General features: G+C 44.7%; 1 protein-coding gene across 1 annotated transcript; it reads left to right on the top strand.

The window, feature by feature from the left end:
• The first annotated feature begins 4,332 nt into the window (after positions 1–4,332).
• WDR82 (WD repeat domain 82) lies at positions 4,333–22,163 on the top strand. The gene is made up of 9 exons (XM_030956486.1): positions 4,333–4,724; positions 9,545–9,642; positions 12,447–12,513; positions 12,704–12,803; positions 15,440–15,556; positions 16,301–16,456; positions 16,581–16,650; positions 18,422–18,564; positions 18,743–22,163. The coding sequence occupies exons 1-9, from the start codon at positions 4,564–4,566 to the stop codon at positions 18,770–18,772; spliced, it is 942 nt and encodes a 313-aa protein (XP_030812346.1). The 5' UTR covers positions 4,333–4,563; the 3' UTR covers positions 18,773–22,163.
• Positions 22,164–22,229: the final 66 nt, after the last annotated feature.

Genomic DNA, 22,229 nt, shown 5'->3' with positions numbered 1-22,229 from the left:
CTGCGTGACTTTTTTCTGGCCTCTCGGCATGTAAATTACTGACAGACTCACCAAGGCTCCCTGCTTCTATTTCTCCTGCATCACCAGGGGAATTTACCTATGAAGTACAACAAAGTGGAGATTTCACTGCCTTAAACTCCCCCGTTCCTACCTACTGACACATCTCCTCTATCATTTGATGTATCAACTTTAATTCGCCTGGTGAGCCCTGCTCAAACCCAAGCTTGCTGCTCCACATGGTCCCAAAAGCATTACAAGAAAATTTTCCAGGAGATGCACTAAACCCAGGAGGGAAACAACACACTGAAGGCTTGTTCCAAGTGACTATTCTGGGAGGATTAGATGGGGGATTTTTCAAGACTAATCTCTTTAAATGAAAATTTCAGAATTTGATTAATTTTTTAATCTGCACATGGATTTGCATAAAATTACTGCACTGCCTCATTCACATTTGGCAAAAGAGAAAATGTCTGCAGCAAGGATGGGCAGCTATGAAGGGTCCAGTGCACGAGTGGGTGTGCAGGGACAGGGTGAGGGGCCCTTTGCCCCCTCTCACTGCAGTGCTCCTGCATCCAGAAGTGGGAAACAGTATCAGGGTGGTCAGCAGCAGTATGACGAGACCAGAGGGTTTGCCAGGCAGGCAAGGGAGAAAGTAGGATGGAGCCTGGATACCTTTGTTTTAAGAATATGCTGAGCTCTGGGAAACCCAGGAGTCCTAGTTTCCAGTACATGGCTTTCTATATGGTGCTTGGAAAAGAAATATGTTGCTCTCATGACTGATTTACTCACCAGGAAAGTGTCAACAGGGTTTCTTTGCCTTTGATGGGGAATGTGGCTTAAGGCCAAACACAGGGAAGATAAGTGTTCTATTCAGCATTTTATATATATAGATCAGTATCATTAGCAAAAAAAAATTAACTGGATTTGACATATGCATCTTACTAGTTTTTCTAGGTCACACTCCCTTCACTCCCTATATACCTTTTGGAAATGATTTTCCCATGCTCTGGGGATTGCAAGGAAGAAAAAATTTTCAGTAAAAATTCTTCTGTAGCTCAACACAGAACATTACTACCCTGAAGCCAAGCCCATGCCAAGTCTACTTCCTTTCATGCTGTAATTTCTCAAGCTCCCTATTCTGAGTCAACTTGCCATCAAAGATGAGAGTCATTTAAAATCCAGGGAAGGATCACAGTATTCTAGAGAAGATGAAAAGCTGCGAGCCTTGAGGACTGGAATAGTAGAAAGGGGTTGAAATTCAGTGCTGCGAAATACAAGGTCATGGTCTTTGGGATTAATAGCAGAAAATTATGAGCTCCTCAGCTGGAAATAACATAAGAGGAGAAAGAGCCAGGAATCTTAATCAGTCACAGGATGACAATTAGAGCTGCCCTCTGGGCTGAGACAAGAGGCTGTGGGGAAGGTGGAAAGCAGCAGATGTGAACTGCCTGGACTTTGCTGAGGTTTTTGACATCATTCCTGCGAGCACGCTGGAGGGTGGGCTGGGCAGTCACAGCTGGAAAGCAGCCTGACCACGGGGCTCAGAGGGCAGAAAGCAGTGGCTCGGGGTCCAGCTGACAGCTGGTAATCAACAGGGACTCTGCTGGTGTTTGTGCTGGCCCACAGCTTCATTAGTGACCCAGAGAGCAGCACAGAGTTTGGGGTACTGCCGATGGAGGCACCTTCCAGAGGAACTGGGATCAACTCAAGGTTGGGGCCCACAGAAACCTCAGGGCACTCAGCAGGGAGAAGTGTGAATTTTGGTGCTGAGCAAGCACAAGTGCCTGTGTTGTGCAGGTTCCATGGTATCTAATACAGAAATGCATAGGTAGAATAACTGCATTTGATCGATATTATTCAAGCAGCAATTAAACATTTTTTCCATTAACTAATTTTGCAGGGGCATTATCCATAATTCCTACTTAATATGACATTCTTCTAGGAGATCCAATTATCCTGCCAGCTAAATTCCAGCTTGGTATAAACTGACAAACTAAGTTCCAACGATTAGGAAGAAAGGCAGAAGAATAAAAAGGAAGTGACAAAATATCAAATCAACAACCCACGGTGTTATACAACTCTAAAACTTAGCTAAGTATTGTAGGTGTTTTGAAGTAAATTGTCTTATGATGTTATTGGTGAGTCACCTCCGGGCCTGCAGGAGATAATCCAGGCTCTGATCCTGCAATTTAGAGTGTGCAGGAGGCACGACATTCCCAGCTCTTCTAAAACCTCTTATCACAGGAAAATAAATCAGTTGTGGGTTTTGAACTGGCCTAACAAAGGGGCAGCTGACCCCGAGACCCTCGGGAGGAATGAGGGTGTGTTCTGGTATCCCCGGACTCCCCTGTGAAAGTCTTGACTTTGTTTCAAAGTAAAAAAGGTAAATCATTCTGAGAGCCAAACTCACAGAAGTATGAGATCTTTAAACATGTAAGAGGGAGCTCCAGCAAGCAAACAGCGAGGGCAAGGACTCTGAGAAAAGAAACAATTAACTAAATCAGACAAAAATAAATGCACACAAAATAATTCAGCCTGTTTGAAGGACGTGCAGAGCTTTAACAGTCCTTGGACTTGCTGAGGTTTGACCACAGGAGGGCAACAGGATCCAAAAGCAAAATCAAACTCTATTCTGGACACCTTGAAAGGAAATGCAATTAACGTTCAGGAAGGCATCTACAGTTTATTTTTTTCTTTTGATTGTGTTTCTGGGGGATCAAAGTGACAAGATCTGCTGGCTTCTAAATTTAAAATAGCAGCAAACTTCATGGGGTGAGATTCTCACAGCTACTCTTATACTCCAAGAGCAGTTTTTTAAGGTAAGAAATACACAAAACATGCACACTGAGCCTGTCAACAGGATTTGTGATAGAAAAAAAGCAGTTCCAAGGTGTGTGTACTGGAACAGCATCCTCAAAAGCCACAGTGTGTTTCTCAAAGGCTTAAGTGTGTGCTGCCCACCTTTACCTGAGAGCCCACGTGGCGCAGGAGCAGGTGCTACAGCTGTGGGGCTGCTCTAATATTGCCAACAAGTATTTAGAGGAATAAAGATTACTGGGAAATAAAAATGTGCTGACTGCTTGACTGAAAGTGGGAGGGGAAGGGTGTGAAAGTGATCACAGTGTATTTCAAAGGACAGGGAGCTGACGGATGCTCCCTGGTCAGCTGGGCTGCCCTGAGGCTGTCCCTGCCGGGCTCTGCTGAGATGCCGGCACAGCCAAAATCACCTATGTTGGAAAAGAACCCTGAGACACCGAGTCCAACCTATGGCCTAGCATCACCGTGCCACCCTGATCCCATATGGCCACAGCCAGCCTTTCCTGGAACACCTCCATGGGCAGTGATCCCTCATCTCCCCGTGCAGCCCATCCCAACGTCTAAGCACCTTTGCTATGAAGAAATTCTTCCTGATGTCCAACCTAAACCTCCCCTGGCACAGATTGAGGCTGTGTCCTGTCATCCTGTCAGTGGTTAGCTGGCCAAGCCCCACCCGGCTACAACCTCCTCTGGGGCAGTTGTAGAGAACATAAGGTCACCCCTGAGCCTCCTTTTCTCCAGGGTAAACACCCACAGCTCTCTCAGCCGCTCCCCATATGATGGTGCTCCACACCCTTCCCCAGCGCTGCTGGCCTTCTTTGGACCTGCTCCAATATTTCAATGCCCTTCCTGGAGTGAGGGGCCCAGAACTGGACGCAGCACTCCAAGAGTGCCCTTACCAGTACCCAGGACAGGGAGACAATCAGTGCCCTGCTCCTGCTGGCCACACTATGGCTGGTACAGGCCAGGCGCCACTGACCCTCTAGGCCACCCGGGCACGCCTGGGCTCATGTTCAGCCGGCTGCCGACCAGCGCATTTCTCTCTAGTTTCCACTGGAAACTCCGAAAAACGCCTTAAATCGACATCACACGGGGATATCCCGCACAGGGCGCGGCTGTCCCGCAGCCCCTCACGGCCCGCAGCACGGCCAGCCCGCCCGGACCGCACCGGAAGTGACGCGCTCCCGCCGGCGCGAAGCCATAGCCCGTTCGACGGGATGACGTCATGCCCTCAACCCAGCCCCCTACGCCTCAATCGGCACGGACGGGCGGGTGGGTAAAGAACGGGCAAGGAACCCCGGCCCCGCCACAGCCGCCCGGCCCTGCCCTGCGCCGCCCCTTCCCACCTCAGGCCCCGGGAACGGCGGGGACGGTGACAGATGCTGGCAATTACGGCGGGCCGGGAGCGCGCGGGCCTCTCTGCTTTTCCTGCCACACTCAATATGGCCGCCGGCCACCCCGCCCTCCCCCGTCCCAGCAGCCCCCGCGGACGCCCCCTCAGCACCCCCCGTTCCCAGGGTGTCCCGCGCGGCCCCGCCGGAGCCGCAAGATGGCGGACACAATGAGGGGGAGCCGCCTCTCCGCGGCCTGACCGCGCCGAGCCCGCCGCCCCCCGCCGCCCCCGCGGCCCCTCACCGCCCCTGACCGCCCCGTCCCGCCCGGCCCGGCCGTTCCCGCCACCGCCCGGAGCCCCGCCCGGCTGCCCTCAGCGCCGCCGCCCTCGCTCGGTGCGGCCCGGCGGGCGGGATGAAGCTGACGGACAACGTGCTGCGGAGCTTCCGCGTGGCCAAGGTCTTCCGCGAGAACTCGGACAAGATCAACTGCTTCGATTTCAGCCCCAACGGCGAGACCGTCATTTCCAGCAGCGACGATGACTCCATCGTTCTCTATGACTGCCAGGAGGGCAAGTGAGTGGCGGGGCCGGGGCCGCGGCCTTCGGGGGCTGGGGCAGTGTCTGGGGCACGGGGGTGCGAGGGGCCCTGGCGACTGCCCACGGTGGCCTTTGGGGACAAGTTGTGCCCGCAGATCTGGCCGCCGAGCTTCAGCTTGAGCTTCTCTCCAGTTTTTTTCAGCGTAGGCTTCTGAGTAGAATCCCAGCGGCACGGATGGCAGCAGCGTGGGTTTGCCTGCTCTACGGGTGTGCTTGTTACCTTGGTAGGCTGCAGACAGTGGTGATAACTTCCTAAGTGTAAGCGAAAGTTCATTTCTGTGAGAGCTAAACAGTTGCTAAACCTAAAGGGTTCAGTCTGGTCACATTTCCAGGTCTCGGGGTTGCTGCAGGTATGGAACTGACTTCTCGGGCTTCTCTGGGCTCAAGTCTCGCTAATTAGTAGAGAAGTGGTTGTGAGCAATGTGCAGATGTGCCTTTTTAATGCCTCAGTGTAACCTTTTAATGCCTTTCAGTGTAACTTCTTTGCTAAATGCTTTAAGCCAAAAGGTGCAGATAATGTGACTAAACGAAACTATAACTATAAAAACCTGATGGTGTTTTCCGTAAAACCCAGTTCCTAAGTAGTGTCTTGGATCACTGCGGGCAAACGTGGTCCTCTGTGTTTTGAATCATTTTTTCTAGTTGTGTCCTTGTCTGTAGAGCACTGTGTGATTTGCCTGTGTCTTTGAACATTGTCTGTTTGGATGTAATCGATCAAGGTGTTGATTGATTTCTGTTACCTAAGGGTAATGAGTTGAGGGTGTGTTTCTGTTTCTCATTTAACTGTCCGTATTTATCTATCTTCTACCATTGATCACATGGTGCTCATCTTGGTTTTCGGATAAACTCTCAGAAATCTGCAGAGCACTTGAGATCTGGTGCTCCTGTTCAGCAGATGGAAACCTACACCAAGGGCATTTGTAGCCTGTGAGAGTTGGAAAAATTTGAGCCAAATGGTGTCATTATGCCATTAAAATCTTTCTCTTTACTTTCTCTTTCTCACACTGTACAAGTGTGCATTTGTCTGCTTTAAATTCCTGCAGGTTTTAAGTTTTACATGTGCTTATTGGTGTAGAGATGTAGTTCTGAGGTTGTTGGTTGTTCTTGGATTTTTTTTGTAAAGTCAGGACTGCAAAGCATCACGTCCACGCAACATGGAAGGAGAAGTGTGTGTATTAGAGGACAGGGAATAGAAAGGTCAGGGTAGTGCAGGAATGAAAAAGAAATGGCTTGGGAGTGTCAAGACAGAGATATGTCAGTGTTGTATATATTTTCTATAAACTAGGTATTCCTAACCCTCCTGCTTTTCCAAGCAGGCCAAGACATCATACTTGATGGGAGGAAAGATTGCCTCCTACATACTCTATTTGGTGGCACACCTATTATATATTATTTTAGACTTCTGTGTAGTTTGATTGCTTTACACATTAAAATTGTTGGTGTTCCCCATCTGCTAGAATGAACTCTGACATGAAAATATTTCATTTTGATTTCTGTAAGAACAGGTAACTCTATACATATGGATTGTGCCATGGATCACATCCCAGATCTTAATTATATACAGTAGTAGCAGGGCTGAGTGATGTTAATGCAGATGGTATTGATTGCTCTTCCCCTTTCAAACATGTAAAGAATAGTTTGATGGGTTGGGAGGCATTTGGCCCTTTCATTCCTATCTCCATCTAATCCTGATGTGCTTTATAGTCAGAGGGTTTGCTTCAATTAAGTTAAATGTAGATCAGTGGTCCTCTACTGCAGTGCTGCATGGCAGTGAGAGTAGTTTCAAGGTAACCTCTGTGTCAGGATGCAGTTCTCTGGTGTTTATAAAATTTTAAAATTATTTGAAAGCTTCTCATGCACTGTCAACTGGCTTAAAAGTGTAGCTGTGATTTTTAGGGGCAGCTAAGGATGCAGGACACACTTGTTCTCTAACCTGGAAAGTTTTACTTTATCACTCAAAATTCATGTGAAGATGCTGTTTCAGATCTCTGAGTGAACATTGTTGTGGCAATTTCAGGCTTGTAGTTGGTTTATTTTTTCCCATAAATCACAGTTTCTGCAGCCTGTAACTCTCACCTGCTTGGATATAATGGTCAGGTGGAAATAAAATGTCCTGCTTGCTGGGGTTCAAGGTAGGATACCCTGCTTCATCAAATGGCCTGAAAATTAATTCCTTTCACTGTGTAAAAGTGGGAAAATCTGGTGTGTCCTCTGTTAATGAGCAGTTCTGCTGAGAGAATAAAAATGCAGCTGTTTGGTTGTACTTTAGGAGTATCCTCACCTGATTTGCTTTGTTTTGCCACACCAAAATGAGTTGTTCAGCTCTGTGAGAATGTGCTCAACCCCATCTCGGTGAACTTCAGCTTGTGACAGTGTCAGGACAGTTGAAACAGTGCTGTGTAGCCAAGGGCTGACAGGACAAGATTATCTCCTTATCATGTATTGTTCTGGGCTTAGGTAACTGACATGAGTATCCAACGATTTTGGTCCTGAGATTCCATTTGTTTCAAAGTGTGCAAACAACTAAATTGTTACTAAATTTTTAACCCATCCTGCATCACCAAATCCCTCCACAGAAGCATAAGAGGCTCCCTGGAGTCTGTTTGGACTTGAGGAAGGATTGTGAGAACTTTTGTGTGTTGGGATGTACAGCAATCCCTGAGGCTGGGAACAGCCTGGCTGCACATTGGTGACCCTGCAGTGATAGAAAGGTTTAGCTTGTGTTTTAGTGTATAGCAATTTTGTGTTATTGAAACAAATAAAGTGGCAGATTTGGACTCCTGCTTTACTGTGGTGTTTGCTGGGCACACCCACATTCCTGGTTGTGGTGGTGATGTTTTACCCACAGCAGCAGTGATTCAAACCAAGGCATGAATTATATTACAGTCCTTGCCTGTGTTTTGTTTCATCTTTGTAGCAGATTTGCCTGAGATCTTGTATTTTTCTTTGTCAATATAGCTTTTTTTTGTAGGTGGGCTGCACAGATTGATCTTGACTTTGGAATTGTTTTAGTGATTGTGATTTGTTGTTAAAAAGTACTTAGTTTTCTTGTTTGTGTTTAAAATAGTTGACTGACAGCAGGTCTTGTGTGCAGTGACACACTTCTGTTTGTATCAGTTTACATGAAAACTTCACCTTTCATAGAACACAGAACTCTTTTTCCTTCTTTTTGGTAAATGTACTTTTGTCTGTGTTGATCTTTATTGTCTCTCTCTATTTAATTTATTCTAAATACATCTTCTGAGGTTTAAACTTGTAATAGAGAAGCCAAACTAGGCATGGGAGAATCTAATATCTGTAATATATTTTGAGATTGGGGTTTTTTCCTTGGTTTGTTGTTGGGTTTTATTCCCACTAGACTGGTCAACATCATGGGTGAGGTAACTTCAGAAAGCAGTGTGGGGAAGTATATCACACATAATGTTAGAGTGTGTCAAAATTTAAATTAGGTGTGCTTTTTCAGTGTGTGGCATGTTTAGATCTGAAGAATAATTTTAAAAAGTGCTGGAGGTACTGGGGAAGAATCAGTTGAGGTTTGGTCTGTGGTACAGGTGGTGTGTGGCTTTTCACTGCACTTGCTGTATTGGCTTTCTCTTCATGGGAACTTGTCCCCAGCAAGTTTGTTTGAAGTCAAAGCCCTCTGGCTTCTGCTGTTTGAGAATTGATATTCAAGAATGAATGTCTGGTTTTGTTCCGATATGAAAGTGCTTGTGCTCTTGTTTGGGTGTGCCAGGTTGAGGCTAATGAAGAAAGGGAAAAGTCCAGTGTAATAGAAATACCTTGTCTGAGGTGTAGCCTGACAAACTTTTCTCTTGGCAGCAGTTTTGGTTTCGAGTGCTCCTGCTGTTTGTTTCCGTTCCCAAGCTGTTTGTCTTTGGTTGTGTGGGTAAAATACTTTGTGGGTCTGTGTTATAACCAGAGTTATGAGTCTGGAATAAAAATAGCTCCCAGAAAAGATGGCATTTGTGGTGTTGATCAGTACCCTTCCTGCTCCACTGCCCAGCTCTGAAACCTTTGTGCATCCTTGGCTGGGGATGAAAAGGGAAGGAGAGTGGTGGAGACCTTGCACTGCTCAAACAGGCAACACTGCTGTGAGATACCCTTATTAGCCAGCTGCTTCCAAGCTTACTCTGCAGTTTGAATTTCTGGTACTGCAGTGCATTACCTGCTTACCAGACCCCCAGAAACCCAGTGCTGTAGGTTGTGTTTGCTCTCGCTAGTATTTTTCATTCTGTTGCAAAATGTTAGATTTCTTTCCCTAAGATTGCATACAAGTCTAATTCTGCAGTGGTTTGGAGAAGTCCCTATGTTGCTCTGTCTGTTAGAGATGACTGGTATATAGATGTGTTTGGGTTAATACCCCGTGAACGAGACACCCTGTTCTAGGGTTTGAAGTAACACAGAACAAAGACAAATTATACTCAATCTAAAATAAGCAGCAGATGAATGGGAGATTTGAATGGGCAAGGGCACAGTAAGGCAGTGCTGCTTGCTGTGCTCATTATGGTAGCTCCTCCTTTTCTTTTTGCAGTAGACGTCATAGGAAAAGGACTTTTGGAGGAGACACATGCATTTAGCAGGTACTACAGAGACCTCCTCAAGCCTAGGGATTGTTTTGGAGAAACAACAAGATCCTTGTTTGAAAATAAAATACAAAGGCTTTTCTTTCTTTGTATAAAAACATCTGACTTCTTGAAACAATCATGTAATGCCTCAGTGGGAACAGGCCTTGTTGATGTGAGTTTTGTTTTGAGATTTTTGTTGCAGAATACAATTATTTCTCCTTCCTCCTGACAGACCAAAGAGGACCCTATACAGTAAAAAGTATGGAGTGGACCTCATCAGATACACACATGCTGCCAACACTGTTGTGTACAGCTCCAACAAAATAGATGGTAAGTGATCCACTGGAGTAGAGCATATTAATCTCCTTACACTGCATGTCTGGATAATTAGAGCTAAAGATTTGGGAAAAAGTTATAACAGCTCTTCAGTGATGAGAACTCTGTCAGAGGCAGAGGAGGGAATTAATGTCCAACATTCATGCACAGCTTGGTGCTAGTCCCTTGAGCTTCCTTACATGTTTGTTCACTGCTGCAGTAAGTGAGGGGTTAAACAATGTCAGGGAGATAAAACTCAGGTTCTTCATCTGGGTGTCAGTGCTGTCATTGGCCTCTGCACCTTCACTTCTTACCTGAGTGAGGCGGAAGGAGCACTGGGCCCAGTGCCCCAGCTCTGCCTGGTGCACACAGCTCAGCTGCAGAGGAAGGGAGGGCAGAGCTCCAGGCAGCTCAACAGATCACGGCCAAGCCTGGAGGAGGTCACAGAGCTCAGTCTTGGTTTTCTGCATCGTAGTCAATGTCTGAGAATTTTGCAGTGATCTCGTCTCAGCACAGCACTTCACAAATGGATCTGAACACTCTACTTGTAGACTCATAATGTCTGTAGTAGAGGTTTTGGTTTGGTTTTTCCTTTGCACAGATGAAACTTAACAGTAGAGATGCTGGTGCCTTGTGATGTGTGCTGGGCTACTAAAGGAAATGCAAAGGCTGTGAATTTAGAGAAGATGGAAGTTAAGAGTTGGGAAGTTGGGTTAAACTAGAACAAGCTGGGCCTGAAACTAGAGCAACAAGGAAGTCTCCACCAGAATTGGATTTATTGGTGTAAAAGGTTTAAAAGTGTCACATGCCTTTTTAGTCTGTTTCAGAACCTACTTATTTTTTAATTATATTATTACTATATGTCACATTTTTAATTTGGCTGTTATTTCATTTACAATAAGTAGTAATTAACAATCTAATGAAGCATTTTAATGCCATTTTGAATACTGAGTTTTTGTTTCTAAGCACTGGTAAGCCTTAAGACTTAAATCTTCCTGCTGCAGGGTAGCATTATGGTGAACACTTAATTAGAAGAAAAGAAAAAGAGACAATGTGAGAATGTTTGTTGCTGTTACAAAATGTAACCTTAATAAAACCAACAGTGTGTTCTGTAGGAGTCCAGGTACTCTCTAGTCCCTAATGCATGTGGTCATGGCAAGGTGCATTGTATTAACCTGTTTTGCAGGTATTGGGAGGGGAAATTACCTCAGGAACATTCTATAGGAATGCTGGTGCTTGTTTGCAAGCTTTTGTTGAATGTTTTGTTGCTACCAATCTACTTGTGAAGATTTCCTCAAGACCTCTGGACTAAATCCATGTTGCCTGATTCCAGGCTGAGGTAGTAGTTTGTACAGTTTGAGGGTCTATGATACCACCCGGTACAGGAGATAACTGTACAGGCCACTGCCTTGCCTGGGACAGAGCCCTGCCAGCAGTGAGCATCACAGGGGAGCACAACTGCCCAGTGCTTCCTCCTTAGCACAGGAGGATGGAATTCTGCATGGATGCTTCGAGATCAGGTAATGACACTTCTTGCAGGAAAAACTAGAGCCCTAATAGCAAGTTTCAAGCATGTTGGTTCTATCCAATGTGGGACGGGACACTGGTGTTAGGGATTTATATTTTGGATAATCACGTCATGTCACTTAGAGCTTTTCAGAACTGTCACCAGTACTACATTTCCAGCTTGTTCAGTCAGCTTCAGTTTGCTTCTCAAATACTGGAAGGTGGTTTAGACCTCTGATAACAGCTTGATGAGCAACCTCAGGCAACAATGAGAACTTGACAGTTTTTTCACAGACAGAAACTTTTGCTGAATGAGCCTTTCAAAACATTCTGAACACAGTAGCCCCTCTGGCTGTCAAATTGCCCAGTTCATGTTGCATCCTCTTGGCACATGTTCTTCTGAGTCAAAAGTAAAATGTCCTTGACCCTCAGCAGGACTGGTTGTTCCAGCAGTACAGAGTCTGCACATAACGATTAAAAAGTGGCCTCTGTCTTTTAATAACTGTTTCCTCTTAGAAGGATTTCTTTTAATTTTGGGAAGGAAGTCTCAACAGCATGTTCCAGAATTGTGAGCTACTCTTGGTATGTTCACCTATACTCAGGATAAAATTGGCACGTGAGAAATGTTGTGCTGCTGCTCTCATCTATTCAGTTTATGTTTAAGGGTGCTTGAAGTGCACTAAGCTTTAGACTACTCTGTCCTCTTCTTAGAGCTTAGTGTGGAGAAAGTGTGAAGTTGTTGATTGTCAGATTAAACAAAAAGAAGAGAGATTTGCTAATTTTTAATGATCTTATCCTGGCTTCAAAGTTACAGTTTTATCTTTAGCTGAGTGCCAGAATTTGTACATTTTCTGTGTGTACTGCTTAGTTGGAGATTTGTTTGCTGAATGTGTGTGTAGGAAAGAGAGCAAGATTCATGCTGCAAAGCAATATGAAGTGGTATCAACTCTGTGAATTTGATACTCTCCATTTCATGAGAGCAGTGGAATAAAACCTGCTGCTACTTAAATTTTAGCACCTTTGAAATTACCTTGCATAAATCACATGACAGTTATTTTTAAAATGTAACATGACTTCAGACTGTGGGAAGTATCTTTTCCTGTTGCCTAATTTTCAGTTCTGCTTAAGAACTGAGTTGGTTTATGTCTGTTTCTAACTTGATTCTCTTTCGAAGTCTTACTTGAAATTAAATTACCAGATATAAGCACTGTGGTGAGATTAGTATTGCTCTTGGGAGCAAGTTACTATGTGATCTCTTTCAGATAACCTTGGGCAGGTTGTGTAATAAAGCTTATGGTTTGTTTATGTTTCAGACACAATCCGATACCTCTCCCTCCATGACAACAAATACATTCGCTATTTCCCAGGGCACACAAAAAGGTGAGCTGTGGCTTGGGGACAGGGCAGGAGGAATTGAAATGAAAATGGTGATGGGCTTGAGTTCATTACACTTGGTTCATGCTGCTCTTTGCTTGGTTCAGTTATGGGTTTTTCCACAACTGTTGAGGTGTGTGTTGCTGCATTCACTTCTTTGGTTTGTCTCTGATGTATGTGGGTTTCTGTGTTGCAGGGTGGTTGCTCTTTCAATGTCTCCAGTCGATGATACGTTTATTTCTGGATCTCTGGATAAAACTATTCGTCTCTGGGATCTCCGCTCTCCAAATTGCCAGGTAGGTTATAAAATTCATGTGTACAATGTGTTGAATTTTCAGTTGGAAGAATAAAAAATGGGTGTGTGTTTGTAACAAACTGAAAATACTGTCAGAAGTGTGTGCTGCTGATTTAGTATTGACACATTCCTGAAGGAGCCTGGGTCAGGAATCTCCTGTGCAGAGTGTGTGTGTGTCACATTGTGTAACAGCACTTGCTCTCACCTGTGTCTCTGCTGGAGAGGCACTGGGGAGGGCAAGAAGTAACACCCACAGCTGATGAAACAAGAGAAGGGCTGGGTGTCATCAGCTTGTTCATCAGGCTGCTACCTTATGCAGAGAGTGTTCTCTCAGAGTTGGCGTCCCTCCTGTGTTGAGAATTCATCTTATCTGAGTGTTTGTGTGTCTAAAATTGGTGCCTTGATGCAATTAAATTTGATGAAGAAACTGGTGATCTAAAGTAACTCAGCAGCCATATGGTCTGCCACCTCCTTGCATCACCTCTGTTGTTGATCAGAACTGTTTGTGAGCAGGTTTGACTCGATAGCAAGACAGCAAAACTGTTTTTGTTTGCTTATTTTTGTGAAATGCTTTACTCTTCTTAGTGGAAGCTGGCTTGTAAGAGCTGAGAAAAATACAAGAACTGGCAGCAGTGGCAGGAATGAAAGATTGAAAGTAGAACCACCTGTAGTGGTGCTGAGTTGTTTTGTCCTGGTATCTGGGTACACAGTGTTGTGCTCTCATATTTCTCCATCTCTCTGGGACTGTTTTGCTTATGAGAGAGGGCTCCTTGCTTGTTCCAGATGAGGGAATTGTCAATGAAAGAAAAATGTTACATTTCTTACAAAATGTTTTTATCGTTCTTCAGACCAAGCCTTTTCTTAATTTTTTCTTAATTCTGCTTTTTTTGGGAGTATGCCTTTAACTCCAGCGTGTAGGTTTCCCTTGGGATGAATCTCCATCTCCAAGTTGCTGCAGATGAGACAGGGTTGTAAGTGCAGCAGCCATTCTGTGACTCATGCTAATGTCTGAACTTGTAAGAATGGTAAAACTGGGACTTATAACTGGAAGCTGCATCCAGCCAAGTTTGGGAAACAGGTGGAGGAAGTGTTACTTGTAGTTTTCAGTTGGTCCGTGAGATGGCAGCCATGCTGCCTGGAAATATTCCCAGGAAACCAGAGCTGGCCCACTCACCAGGGCCCTGAGCATTGGCTGAGCTCTCTGCCTCACCTCCAGAGACCACAGGGAAAACTGACCTGTGAGGGAAAGAAGAGAAGTAGTAAAATCTCCAGATTTACCTAAAGAGGAATGCAGAAAGAAAAAAAAAATGCAGAAACTTGTTAAATGTGTTATGGATTTAATCAAAGATGTGTTCTTGTTTATGTGCATACAGTTCATGAAAATGTTTGACTAACATGCACCGACTGGTAGTCAGGATACAGAAGATTACATATTTTGTTGGCTTTTAACAAACTTCCTCAAGTGTTTTCTATGATGTGACTTAAGGAAAAGGTAACATTAAGAATAAGCACTGGTAGTAACCTATCAATTTTAATATGTGTGAAAAACACCATTCACTTTTGTTAAAATTTTAGAAGTTTAATGCTAATGAAAATAGTAATAAAAATTAGGACTCTATAAGAGACAATAAAAAGCAAAGAATTATGGATGTCCGGGTGCCTGGCACTCTGCCTCAAAGCACACCTTGCTAACAAAGGATTACCCCTTAAAAGCAATAGCCTATAGCATATTCATATATCTCACACATGATTCAAACATTCCTTTCAAACTAGGGTGTTTCTGCTTAATTTTGGCTTCCCTCCCCCTTATTGTAAATCAGTCTTCTTGGTTCCTCGAAGTCTGAGCTTTCCCGATAAGGAGGCAATAATTCTTCTCTTGGGATCTTGGTGTCTATTATTGTTATCTCTATCCAGATAGGACAATGTGAAGAATTTCTTGATTATCTTTTCCATTCCTCGAGCTAGTTACAAAAAGTATCTTACATCACATAGTTTCTATTTTAATATTATGCTATAGCCTAAAAACTGTGTTTGCCACACTACTTAAAAGAGATTCATACAGCACTAGTTAAAAGAGATTAATACAGCATAACTCTCCAACATAACACACAGAGCATTCATTTTAATATTTCCAAAGAGCCAATATTATAATATGTATCTGTAACATGTTAGGTCTGTTGGCTTGCAGCAGGTATGAGGTTTCATTAAACAGGCATGTAAAGCTCAGCAATGATATTCCCTTGCTTTCAAAGTACTTTTTTTCCCTCTTGTGCAGCCATAAGTGGTAGAGCATTGCTGTTGATACCAGCAGCAGTGTTTTGTGGTGCTGCCTGGTGTGGTTATTAACACAGCCATATGAGCCTCCCTTCTCTGGGGACTTCTGTAGTGCATGACATCTTGAATGAGGTTTTAATTTGTTTTGGTCTAAACTTTGTCACTGAAGCAAATTGGAAGCCCTATATGATGACCTAAAGTTGAGAAAGCTGGGTTCTGAACCTTTGTGAAACCTCAGTATTTACAATTGACATTAGTTTGTTCCACCCCTAGTGTGCTGTCCTGCTCACAGTGGACTCAAAGGGGGGTGGTAGAAATGTAAGCATCAGTCTTGCAAAATAATTCTGACTATTTGTATTTTAGGGTTTAATGCATCTCCAAGGGAAGCCAGTGTGTTCTTTTGACCCAGAAGGGTTGATTTTTGCTGCTGGAGTCAATTCTGAAATGGTGAAGCTTTATGATCTGCGTTCTTTTGACAAGGTGAGGTACCCTGACTTCCCTTTTTACAGCTTTCATCTTGCAAGAAGTAATCTAAGCTCAGTGCTCAGAGGCTGGATTTGTGTACTCAGGCTTACTGTCTGGGTGCCTCCTTGGCATCCAGAGAGTTCTCATTATGCACACATTTAATGGACAGAGACACAAATCCTGAGGTACACTTAACCCATGTTCAAGTGCTAACTCTTGAACCTGCTCCAAACTGCAGTTCAGGCTCTTTGTTGTATGGTTTTGGCCTTTCTTTCCTTGCTGCTTATTCAGGAAGAACACTGGCAAAGATTGAGCCAGGACTGTCAGAAAGGGTGGAAATTTCAAAGGAAACTCTGCTGGTGTGGTCAGCTGAACTGAATAAACACTGAGCATAGTTAGGTCCATGGTTTTCAAAACTCAGATGACCATTACACTGGCTCAAATTCTTTCTTAAACTTCATTTAGCAGCCTTGTTTGAAGATCTGTTCCTACCTTAATTTGTGCTGTTGATTGTGGTAGAGTATGAAACTGTTGGATTGAAACAGCCTATTGCACTCTTTTTTTGTTTTGGAAACTAGATTCATATATTGAAACTTATACGTGCAGAGACACGTTTGCCTTGACATTGTCTTTTGGTATCTTAGGGCTAAGGATTTTCTTTTAAAAAATCTGAGCTGTTTTCCTGCACTATGGTTAAAAACAGATTCTTGTTAACAGCAATATGAACAAACCCTCGTGTTTCCCATTTTCTCTCTGCAGGGGCCATTTGCTACGTTTAAGATGCAATATGACCGAACATGTGAGTGGACAGGCCTGAAGTTCAGCAATGATGGGAAACTCATCCTCATCTCCACCAACGGCGGCTTCATTCGCCTCATCGATGCCTTCAAAGGGGCTGTCTTGCACACGTTTGGGGTGAGCCTGCTGCCTCTGGTACTTGCTGGAAAGCCTGCTGTTAGTTTGGGGAGCAGGTGCCCTTCGGTTGTGAGATTGCTGTGGACACACTCTCTACTACATATTCTCCTGTTTTGTGCCATAGGGTTATAACAATAGTAAGGCTGTCACGCTGGAGGCATCATTCACACCAGACTCTCAGTTCATCATGATAGGTAAGATAATTCTTGGCAAGAATTTCAGTGCTCTGAAATTAGATGTGTTATGGAGGGCTAAAGCTGTGTCTGTTGGCAAACAGAATGTATTTAAATAATACAATGCAGCTGTAAGCTTTCTTTGCACTGACAGTGTTCTGTTTTGTTAGATTGCTCAGTGTTCTCTAGACTGAAACATAAAAAAGCCTGCAAGAAGTCTTTTCTTCTTTTCCTATATATAAATGCTGTTCCAAAAGAGATAAGAAAGTAGGAAACTGTTGTAGTGTGGGAAAACTGGTCACAGAGTTTGCTAGTGGCCTCTCCCTGTGGCTAGGACGCCCTCACGTGCTGCCTCACAGCATTTTGTGGCTGTGTTGTGGCCATCTCCTGATGACCAAAGCACATGTTTGTGCTTGGGAGACTGGTCTCGTAGCTTGGTGCATTTGTTGTACAGGGCTGTTCTCACTGGTGACATTCTAGGGCAGCTGCAGTTTGTTCATGTGGCTCTTGTAAACCCCCATGGCTGTGGAAGAAGCTCTTAACCCTTGATAGAAGCTGTAGGCATCAGCTGTGGCTCCCAGTGTATGATTCCCCTGGCCCTCTGCAAGATGGACCTCCTGTGGGAAGCAGGTGCCAAAAATCAGCCTGAAACTCGTGTACAGGCTGGTGCTGCACCTTGGGCACCCCACAATGAGCACTTCAGTCACCTGCTGCCTAACAGGACCTTTGGACACAAGTCAGATGAGTCTGTGTGGTGCTGCCCCATCCTAGAACTTTATATTTTCTTCTTATTTCTGTGGCTGATGTATCAAATATGTTTAACCTGGTGGTAATTTGATATCCAGATCCTCATTTTTCCTGTATGAGTGATGGTCTTGGCAAGACTCCCTTTCTTTTGTTCTGGCTGAGAACTTCCTGATTGCAGAGAAGAGGGGTGGGGTTTTTGTTTAGTTTGTCTCTGGAGAGCACTTTATTGCACATATTTACCTTCCTGTTGTGCTCTTCCAAATTAAAACAGTAGTTGAAGTTCCAAACCACTTATTCCTGTTCAGTTTTTACATACGTTAAAGTTGCAACTTGTGCTTCTTAATTTTTTTCCTGAAAGGCTACAGACATAAATACAGAAGGAGAAGAAAATGATTTGCATTTTTATTAGGAATCCTATTTAAAATTAGTCTAAAGCAGAACTGAATTTAAAAATTCTAAGTTCTTAGCCTCAGAGTTTGAAAAATGTAATTTTAAAGTGAAAAACTTGTTCCATTATAGTAATGTGGAGAGTCGATACCTCCAGGGGAGCTTCTGATATTTGGCTTAGTGCATTGAAATCTGGTTCCCTTCCATGATGAAAGCTTTGGCTTGATTCTGTGCCCACTGAGTGAGACATTTACCTGTGTCTGAACTGAGAACTTGTATGAACAATGACTCTTTCCCCAGCACTTGGCCTCTGCACATTGGTGCAGGTTGGCCAGGGTCTCTGGTCCACAGCTGGAGGGTGTCAGGTCTCCTTTCCTACTGGGTGACAGTAGTTAACATCTTTGCCTGTAGAATGTTGCCCTGTTGTGTGGTTGAGTCTCTGCAGTGCAAAGATACAAACCTACCATTTGGATACAGGTGTTTCAACTCTATGATGTTTTGTACCTGCCCTTGTGGCATTTGGAGAACTCTGAAGGTTGTATTATGAAGTTGAGACCTGCCTGTTCCTAAAGTTCTGACAGAAAAAAAATGTTCTTTCTTTCCTCTGCTGACATCTCCAGTGCATCTTGCATATTTTGTTTTCCATTCCTACCTTCAGGTTCAGAGGATGGGAAGATTCATGTTTGGAATGGAGAAAGTGGGATGAAGGTGGCTGTCCTAGATGGAAAACACACAGGTCCTATAACCTGTCTGCAGTTCAATCCAAAATTCATGACTTTTGCTAGTGCATGTTCCAATATGGTAAGGAAATGGGCTTTCACTTCCTCTGAGCTCCATGAGGTGCTGACCCTTCCAGAGATGAATCTGAGAAGGCTCAGTGCCCCTCATATGTGCTTGCAGAAGGTGGCAGCTCCTACAGGATGCTGTAGGAGAGATTTGTGTTCTGCTATCAAAAGATGTTTTCTTTCCTCCTCTCTAGGCCTTCTGGTTGCCAACTATTGACGACTAATTCCTGCGCTGCGGCCGCTGTGGGATGGCTCCATACTGCTAACAGCAGCACGTCATTGCAAGCATAGTTCTGGAATTGCTTCCATCTCCTAGACTGTGTTCCTGTTCCTGCGTATTTTCCATGTCTTACCTTTATCTACAGCATTCCCTTGGGAGGACTGCTCCTCTTGGCCTCCTGGCACGCTCAAGAAGCAGTATGCTACAAGTTCTTACCTTCCATGCCCAGGAGGCTTTAGCCCAAGATGGAACTGACACAGTGTCATTTCTTAGAGCCCTGAAGTCTGTTTTATCTACAAAGTGTTTGTAGCATTTTTTAAAGCTGTAATTATGTGTTTTCCTGCTGTAAATGCACAAGGCTATTGATGTTCCAATGTGGAGCGTGCAGTTCCTTTCCATAAGTGCATGTTTTTAACGTCTGGGATCTCTGGTTTCACTGCAGTCCACAGATGCAAATACTTCTGTGCCAAATGTGAACACTGATGATTTTCAGCGGCAGATGCTGGATTCTCTTGCAGTGGAACATGCACCAGAAGTGTGGGTAGCTGTGGATGTACCTCATACATCTTGTCATCCTTTTTTTTGGCAATTTAGTGTGCAACTGCACAGGTTTCATCCACTGTCAGAGATTGCCAAAGCCTCCCTGCTGTTTGCTGTGTCAACATCCTGGAGGTGCAGACAGCACTGCTGAGGTCCAGCTAGTGTCCCGAGCAATAAAGGAGTCTGTCAGCAGAAGATGGAGGAACCACACTGAGACTGAAAGCACAGTCTGCCTGTGTATCTTCCTTATGTACCATCTTGGCTGATCTTACTTGTAAATATCATGGGGTGGGTGGGCAGTGGGAATGGGCCATATTTTTTTACTTTCAGATATAAAAGAATATGATGTGGGCCAGTAATGTGAGGTGTCTAGGCTGTTTACTTTCACCGATGCAGTTTTCCGCCCCCTGGTTTGTAAATAAGCTCCATGAAATTTATCCCACAGCAGGCTTAGACCGGTATCCCTTTGCTGGTAAAACTGATGTGGTTAGTCCATCACACAGTTTGGCACTGGGCTGCAGGTTTTTGGTGATAGCTCCAAAAGAGCAGTGCATCCTTTGTCAGATGGTGTCTTCAGAGACGAATTTAAAAAATCTTAGGCATGACTGTGCTGACTGCTTTGCTGTGGCCCTGCTCCAAGCAATGCCCCTGCAAAATGATGGGGAGGGACATGCTCTCCTGCCTCAGGGGCTTGTAGCACTGAAAAGCTGGCTGGCTGGTCTTCAAGCCCAGTTCCAGGGTTTTTTTCCTGAAATGCTGCTTCAATGGAATGCATTCACCAGCAAGCTGGGACAGGCCTGGCAAAAATGCAGTGTTCACTGTATTCTTGCCTTTCCAAACACACTTGGGGTTGTGCTTGGGAAGTCTGTTCTTTCCCTTGCCCAGCCACATGTGCTTCCCTGCTCATAAATATGAAAAGTTGGCAAAGTGACAAGGCAGTAACAGGCGTGTTCTCTCTGCTCTCCAGGCTCACTCCATACTGGCAAACCATGCTGGAGCATTTTCCCTAGGTCAGTTTCCTGATGTTCCCCTGTTACAGCAAAGTTCATCTCAGCTGTGTACGGGTCACATTTTGACTCCCTGGAAAAGTAAATGCCTTGTAGAACAGCTGTTTCTGTTTTGCTGTTTCTTGCCTTTGTTTTGTCCCCTCCCAGTCCTTGTTCAGGGAAAGGTGTTGTGCTGAGAGCTGGGGACAGGCACTGAGCATTTCTGTGCTGCTGGTTCGGTTCAGGTTGCAGCACTTGGCTGTCGCAGAGCAGGAGCCTTGCCCACACGGGGCAGGCTCACACTGTGCTGCTCCTTCTGTGCTGTGGTTGTGGCTCTGCTGCTGCTGCCACACGGGGCATTTCTAACCACAGGTCTGCAGTGTGAGTTGGCCATCCTCCAGCAGGGTGATGGATGCTTTCCCTCTGCCGCACAGGCCTGCTGCTGGAGATGCAGATGAGAGGTTCATGCCACCCCTCTCCTGTGCTGTCCCACCGTCGCCTATAAATAAAACTGCCCCGTGCAAAGGGAGGTGGTTTTCTCGGGCCTCAGTCACTTTAACTCAGCAGTGTTGCATTTCAGGCTGTTTGGTGCTATTTTACCTTCGTTGGTATTTGCAGTGCTTTGTAAAATACAGATATTTCGGGTTTGTAGTGTGTTTTAACAGTCAAACTTCAGCGTCCAGTAGTAAATTATCTTTGAGGTTTTTCAAGTCTTTTGCCTGAGGAAGTGAACAGGTAGCCTCTGGCCATATTCCTTGATACTTTTGACAGGGAAGCATTTGCAAATCTTTTATTCTATAAAAGCTCTTTGTTAATGTGGTTTTGAGCGCTTGTCTAGAGGTTGTTGTTCAGCTCTCTTCTGCTTGCAGTGTTTTAAAACATGGTGTGTTGTGGCATGGAATGTTGAAGAAAAAGGGAACCAGAGTTGTTGTTTAGGAGGATACACACACAAGCACATCAGTGGCTTTCTGGAGTGAAGAGGGATGTTCAGGCTCTAGCAGTAGTTCTCCATTCAGGGTGGCAGCTGAGCCCACTGCCACCCACGGAGGCAGAGACATCTCTGTTGATGTAGCATGGAGTGCTTTCCATCTGGCTTTAAAAGAGGGGAATGTGCCAAGTGTTGTCAGGGAACATGAGGATTGTGTGTTTCAGACAGTTGGACAGGAAAGGTGAATAAGCTTTTAGCTTTCAGCTTCTTCGTGCTTCTCTAGGAGTCCCAGGGCTGCAATTCCTGTGTTCTTTAGGGCTGCCAGCTAATGAGAAACAGATCTGATGAAAAACAGCCTTCCCAGGTCTGACAGAGTGGCCAAGCAGCAAACAGCATTCCCCCTCCAAATCTCACATGTAAATCCTCCCCATGTTCTTTGGGATGAATTAAAGACCTTTCTTTAGAACAAGGGGGAAATGAGACTCAAGAGCCCACCTCTAAGCAAGCAGTGTGGTGGCTGAGCACATCTGCCTGGGCTGTAGGAGATTTCAGGTGTAGTTCTCCAAATCAGTCTTTAAAAATTTTTATTCCTTTATTGAAGCTCCCAGGTCCTGGATTTGTGCCCCAGTCCCTTTGTGCTTTGGAGGGTGCAGGAGTGATTGACAAATTTGGAAGCAGCAGGGTATCTTTTTCCAATGCCTCTTGGCTATTTTAGCACTTTAAGAGACTTTACTTGGTTTTGGGTCAGGAGCAGGAACCTGGTGAGCCTTTCACAAACCGGTCTCTGTGGTCATGAGCTGCTCTAGGGAGTTGGACTCCTCGGTGGTATCTGCCAGTGAGTGTAAATACATAAAGTCAAATTATGCTTTGTCACAAAATACTACCTATGTGGAGAATGCAATGTTGTGGCTGTGACCAATAAATATTTTGTAGAGAGACCACTCGAGTGCTGTAAATTCTGCGTTTGTCCAGTGTGATACAACTTGCTGGTGTCTTAGAGGGGGAAT

The sequence above is a fragment of the Camarhynchus parvulus genome, chromosome 12 (assembly GCF_901933205.1).
Source record: "Camarhynchus parvulus chromosome 12, STF_HiC, whole genome shotgun sequence".
In the NCBI taxonomy this organism is placed as follows: domain Eukaryota; kingdom Metazoa; phylum Chordata; class Aves; order Passeriformes; family Thraupidae; genus Camarhynchus; species Camarhynchus parvulus.
This window is presented reverse-complemented; position numbering and strand designations above follow the sequence as displayed.